General features: G+C 36.1%; 1 protein-coding gene across 1 annotated transcript in view; it reads left to right on the forward strand.

The window, feature by feature from the left end:
- HNRNPA0 (heterogeneous nuclear ribonucleoprotein A0) overlaps positions 1 to 1,703 on the forward strand; it is a 2,817-nt gene extending 1,114 nt beyond the window's left edge. The window contains exon 2 of the mRNA XM_012807097.2: positions 1 to 1,703. Within this exon, the coding sequence (XP_012662551.1) occupies positions 1 to 135 (135 nt within the window). The 3' untranslated portion in view covers positions 136 to 1,703.
- Positions 1,704 to 6,558: the final 4,855 nt, after the last annotated feature.

The following is a 6,558-nucleotide window of genomic DNA, read 5'->3' on the forward strand; positions in this document are numbered from 1 at the left end:
CACCAGTCCTCCTATGGGCCCATGAAGAGTGGTGGCGGCGGCGGTGGAGGCGGCAGCTGGGGCGGTCGCAGTAACAGTGGACCTTACAGAGGCGGCTATGGCGGTGGGGGTGGCTATGGAGGCAGCTCCTTCTAAAAAATTAAAATGCCTGGGAGTGGCTATAGGGGTAGCTCTTTTAAACAACCCAAGTGGGGTCAACTCCTAAGTCCCTTCCCCCCAACCGCCTTTCCTATTTTGCCCTTGGGGGAGCCACTTCTAAGGCTACTTACCCTTGGGGTTGTTCCCCTATTTGCCTGCCACCTCTCTTGTCTCCCTTTGAAGTTGGACTCGGCCCCACATACACATTTTTATGTTACAGTCATTGATGGACTCTATTTTTTTATTATTACTTGGACCTTGGTCGTTTTTATACTAGCAAAATGTCTTGTTTTAATTTGTGTTTTTTGGGGGAGGGAGTGAAACTTGCTGATTCTGTAGCAAAACCTGGGCGGGGGAGGGAGCTGGGGGGGGTAGTTTACTTTGTTGTAAGGACTTGATACCTGGCTACAGCGTTTTCTATGAAATCTACTTGGATCCCATGCCTGAAATTTGGAAGCATATGTACAAAAATCATTTTTACGTTTTATTTTTAATAAATCATTGTGTTTGACCGTATATGTCTAACATTTTTTTTTCCTAGGATCCATTCTAAACCGTTTTAAGGGATATTAGTTTAAGATTTTTCGTGTTAATTACTTTTTGATGTGTACTTAGAGAACCTTTTAAGAGGTCTCATGGGTTTTATTTTCCCCTGCTGTCCTGCTAGTGACATGTTGAATTTTATCCCTTAACAGGCAAAACTTTGGAAGTGTTGGATGTGGCTTTTAAAAATCTTTTTTAAGTTTTTGTGCATCCATCTCTTGTACTAAGCGGTTTGCTTATCATCTTGACATGGTTGGTCACTTCTTTCTATGACAATTCAAAGTATGTACTGTGTAGTTCTAAAATAGTTTGTGTTAAGCATGTGTTTTCCTTCATAGAAACTGTTTAAAATTTTTCATTGCCCTAATTTCATCCCTCTTGGTTTGTAATGAATGGTTACAAATAATGGGATTATATCTTACCCTCAAACTAAATGCATTTTTGTATTTTCAGAGCAGGTTTGAATGTTTTTTTCCCCCCCTGTATCTGAACTGTTGTTCTCATGGAAATCCTTCACCAACCTTTGTAGCACCATCTACTGGCAGAATGGCAATATAGCTGCAAAACATTGTTAAAAAACTTATTTAGGACAATTGCATCAGATTTAGAAGTTTTGCTATCAAAAATCTGTGCAGACTGGAAGTTAACACATTTACTTGTAACTGAGATGGGCTTCAGAGGAATGTAGTTATCAGTCCATATCACAGTCGCCCTTTCTACTGAGATTTGAAATTGTAAAATGCTATGCATAGCTTGGGCAATAGCCCCAAATTGCTATGACGACTAATGAGCCAGCTATGTTTACTGGTATTTTAGGTGCAAGTTGTAAAGCAAAATATCTGTGTATTCTGCTTGGTTAACAAATGTATATTTGTAGCCCTTTCATGCAATAGAATTCAAGTTGTTGTTTATAAAAAACAAAACAAAACAAAACTGATAATAGGAAAAAATTGCCTTCCTGGATAGAAATATAGAATAGCAACGTTTATGGATATCACAAATAAAGAATTGAATTCTTTACATGATTGAGTGAGAGTATGTATGAACCTGGTGGGTGGGTTCAGAGTATTAATGTAGTTTATTTAACTTGATTTAATGTTAAGATAAAATATTTGACTTAGCTCTTGATGTTCAAAGCCCAAAGCTATACTTTCTGAATAAGATGATTAGGTTTTAAAGTAAAAATATTTTTATATTTACACAGCTTTTAGTTCTTGTCACCATATACTTCCTAAGGTCTAATTCTTGACAGATTTTTTTCTTAATTGCCAGGGATTACTTTTAAACCTTTACAAAGAAAGGTCAAGATTGCTAGGTTAGGTGATGGCTGCTCAGTAGTCATTTTGACAAAAGAGAGCTGAAACTTGGTACAAGTACTTAATTATACCTCTGTGACAAATGGGATAAATGTTTTTGCTCATTGAATGAAGTGATAAAAACAAGTCACATCCTTTGCTCTCAGGTAGATCTTCAGTTTACATTAATTTGTCTTACTTTTTACTTTCCGTGGTACAAATGCTACATACCGGGTACTTCATTTGGAATTCTGTCCAGCCTTTTGGGGGCCCTCTAGGGATTCTCTTTTTTAAGTTTTTCTTTATCTGATGTTTACTCAATTTTGGTGGAAAGATTTATTCTGGGTCAGTTGGAATAGTTAATCTGGAGAGTTTTCCTTTTACTATTAGTCATTTTGTCTTCCCAACATAGTGACTTCTAAAAAGTTGGCAAATTATGTCAAAGGATTTCTTGTTAATTAGAAAGGCAACCTTTTCTCTTAGTGTTGTATTAACAGTTAATTCTTGTGTGTCTACCCTTAAAATTTCCACAATCTGAATTGTTACTTAGTAAAGGAAGAAGCATAGTGGTATCTAGACTTAACTGGGTTCCTCTTGTCAGTTTTTTATGCAAACATTTTTGGCATGTGGGACTTTTGGGGGGGTGGGAGGGACAGCTGGTTGTATATTTTGGACCTCTTCACCTGTGAGAATTATCTGAGCATTGTTCACATTTCATAAGAATTTGTGGGAGCAGGTGGTACAGAACGTAGTATTGAATATAATTTTTTGTGCCATGCTTTAACTGAAAGATGAAAATAAAAATGAACCTTTTTAAAGCATAAATCCAGCAGTAATCATTAATTGAAAGTGGTTTGAAAGGTCATTAAAGATTACACAGATTGAATATCCCTTACCCAAAGTGTTTGGGACCAGAAGTGTTTTGAACTTTGGACTTCTATTGTTTCAGGTTAATTGCGCTTATGAAGAATTAGGTTATAAATGTTTGCATTTGATAGGTAAGTCCCTCAGGATTTTGGGCTTCTAAAAAATTTTGGGGGGAGTATTTCTGTTGTATTTACCAGTTAAACATCTCTAGTCTGAAAATCCAAAATTGAAAGTGTTCCGATGAGCATTTCCTTTGAATGGCTCATCTGTGCTCAGAAAGTTTGAGATTTTGGATCATTTCATAATGGAGTTTTGGATTTGGGATCTTCAGTCTAGTCATTTTAAGCAATTTAAAATGCTTACAGATGCTTATGGTAAATCAGAAGGAGCATACCTGTTATTTTATAACCTAGTGATTTGGAACATTTCATATTTAAATCTAATTTCAGAGTGAATTTTTGTTTTTAAGCAAGGTTTGGGATTGGCAGTACTTGAGAATTTTGCATTTAATATTACTTCTCTTCAAGACAAGAAGTGACAGTGTCAGTTATTTGATTTGTAGGCTTGTACTTTTTACCTTCTAAGTGCGCTTAAGTTTCTCAAATTTGAGAATTTGCATTTTAGGTTAAATTTAGTATGACTGTGTCTTTGCTGATTGGAAATGGGCATTTGGATGTTGGATTGATTTGAGCAGAACTGCACCTAGACAGTATGGATTTTACCCCAGAAGACAACATTTGCACTTAAGAGAGGGTAAGTGTTTTTCCTCCATTTTAACCACCATTATTGAGTCAGTAAGAGTTGATTGTTGGGAAAAATGCCCTTTTCTTGGCCTTATTTTGGCTTTTTTGAAACAGCGTAACAAAGACTGCCTCTAAACCAGGGTAGGACAGTGCTTTCTTCTTACTGTCCTATTGCAGGTTACTTTAACGTACCTTGTTTTATGCTCTGTATTAAAAGTGAAAACACTTATATTTTTCAATAAAATGTTCCTTTAGAGTAGTTGTTCTCAACCTTCCTAATGCCAGGACCCTTTAATACAGTTCTTCATGTTGTGGTGACCCCCAATCATAAAATTATTTTTGTTGCTATGGCATGGGGGTCACCACAACATGAGGAACTGTATTAAAGGGTCCTGGCATTAGGAAGGTTGAGAACCACTGCTTTAGAGTAAGTAAATAAAGCCTAAAGAACATATAATTTCTACTGTTACTTTATTTCTTTTGCTAGGCCGGGTTTGAACTCGCCACCTCCAGTATATGGGGCCGGCACCCTACTCCTTGATCCGCAGGTTCCACCCTATTTTATTTTCTTTTTGAGACATAGTCTCACTATGTCGCCGTTGGTAGAGTGCTGTGCGGTCATAGCTCACAGCAGCCTCAAACTCTTGGGCTTAAGTGATTCTCTTGCCTCAGGCTCCCAAGTAGCTGGAACTATAGGCGGCCGCCACAATGCCTGGCTATTTTTTTTTGTTGTAGTTGTCATTGTTTTGGCAGTCCTGGGCTGGGTTCAAACCTGCCAACCTTGGAGTATGTGGCTGGTGCCTTAACCACTGAACTATGGGTGCCGAGTCACTACTGTTACTTTAAAAAATGACAATATTGTATAATATTTGGATTGTGCTAAAAGCCATGGATAATATCAGTATTACTACTAATACGTACAAAACATAGGAATCTTAGAGATTTTTCTTGGGGCCAGTATATTTAAAAAGTAACTAGTAGAATTAAAGTAATATTGTCCCCTCTATTAATCTGAAATAAAAGAATTAAAATGATAATTGCTTATAAGCCAGACTAAACAAAAAGTAGGTATTGATAAAAATTGTACCTATAGAGCAAACTCCCCCTTCTTGGGTAATCACTGTTAATAAGTATATATCTAGCTGTATCTTTTGTATGCATCTGCATTAATTTTTAAAAATGGAGTTTGGTAGTTTTATAGTTTATATGTTTCATGAATATTCTTGGATATCAAGACACATAGACCTATTTCATTCTTGTTAATGCCTGTATAATGTTCATTACATAGGGTACCATAATTTAAAACATTCATCTATTGATGGACATGAAGTTTCTTCCATTTTTTGCTATTAAGAATAATGAAGTAATGAATGATGATCGTCCTTGTGGACACTTTCTTGCACATGAAATACATATTTCTTAGTTGATGGAGTGGCTGTTCAGTTAAATGTGCTACATAATATGACTGCAACAGTTTTGTGGTATAAATATTTTTCAGGTGTCAGGATACACATAAAGTATATGCTTGGCTTGGTGCCTTAGCTCAGGGATTAAGGTGCTGGCTGCGTTTACTAGGGCTGGTGGGTTCAAACCCGGCCAGGGCCTGCTAAAACAATGACAACAACAACAAAAAAATAGCCGTGGGTTGTGGCAGGTTTCTGTAGCTACTTCAGAGGCTGAAGCAAGAGAAATGCTTAAGCCCAAGAGTTTGGGGTTGTTGTGAACTGTGACGTAACGGCACTCTACCAAGGGTGACATAGTGAGGCTGTCTGAAAAAAAAAAAAAGAATGTGCTTACTTGTAGCTTTTTAAACTTTAAACTCAGCTAAAACATTTTGCTGAAAATTTTCAGAGCTAAATTACATATGATAAAACTGCATTGATAATCCTATGAAGGAAGCAATCCTATTGCTATCTTCTTTTGATTTTTCCTATAGTATTACTGTAGGAATATTTGCCAGTTTTTTCCTTGTCCTATTCTCATTTATCACTTAAGAAATTTCATTACTGTCAGAAAAAATAAGCAACCATTTGGGTGGTGCCGTGGCTCAAGGAGTGGTGCTCTGGCCCCATGTATTAGGGGTGGTGGGTTCAAGCCTGGCCCCGGCAAAAAAACAAAACAAAAAAGAAAGCAACCATTTATTAAAGGTTTGCTGTCTGCTTTGCACTAGGATAAGTATTTTATATCCATCATTTAAAAATTTCTATCTAATTATCATAATATCATTTATCTAATAGTATATGTTTAGGGTACATACTATGTTTTGATACAGTCATACAATGTTTCAATTGAAGGATAAATGGGGTTATCCATCACTTCAGGCATTATTTCTTTGTGTTAAGAACAGTTCATTTCTACTCTTTTAGTAATTTTGAAGTGTACTCTAACTTAACTGTTGATTATAGTCACTTGGTTGTGCTGTCAAATCATTTAAGTCCTCAATAATTCTACAAGGACATCCTGTTATCTCCATTTTGCATATTCTGCAGGTTTATAAGCAATTTCCCTAAGATCATATAGGTACTATCAATAAGAAATACAGATCTTTTAGCTTATTTTTAAAAATTGCATTGTGGAAAAAAAAACCGTTCCTCCCCTTTTTCACTCCTAGTGCCGAGAGATAACCTATGTTAACAGTTAATAACAAAAAGCCTTCTAGATCTTATGGTTACATATATGTGTGTAATATATAAAAATGCTTATTGTTTTTTAGGAACACAATGGATCATTTAGTATATATGTATACATGTGTATAGAAATGGATTTTAACGTCAGACATCTTTCTACATCTGTACGTATAGTTCTATCATAAAATTATGGTATTCTGTAGTCTAGATGGATTGCAATTGTTGATTAGCAAGTTTCCAGTTTTTCTTCTTCTTATAATTTAAAACTCGTTACGGGGTTTGTATTACCATTTATACAACATCAAAGAGGAACAAAGAGGGTACAGCAGCCTGGCTGAGCCATTC

Source organism: Otolemur garnettii, unplaced genomic scaffold (assembly GCF_000181295.1).
Source record: "Otolemur garnettii isolate 467f Iridium unplaced genomic scaffold, OtoGar3 scaffold00003, whole genome shotgun sequence".
NCBI lineage: Eukaryota > Metazoa > Chordata > Mammalia > Primates > Galagidae > Otolemur > Otolemur garnettii.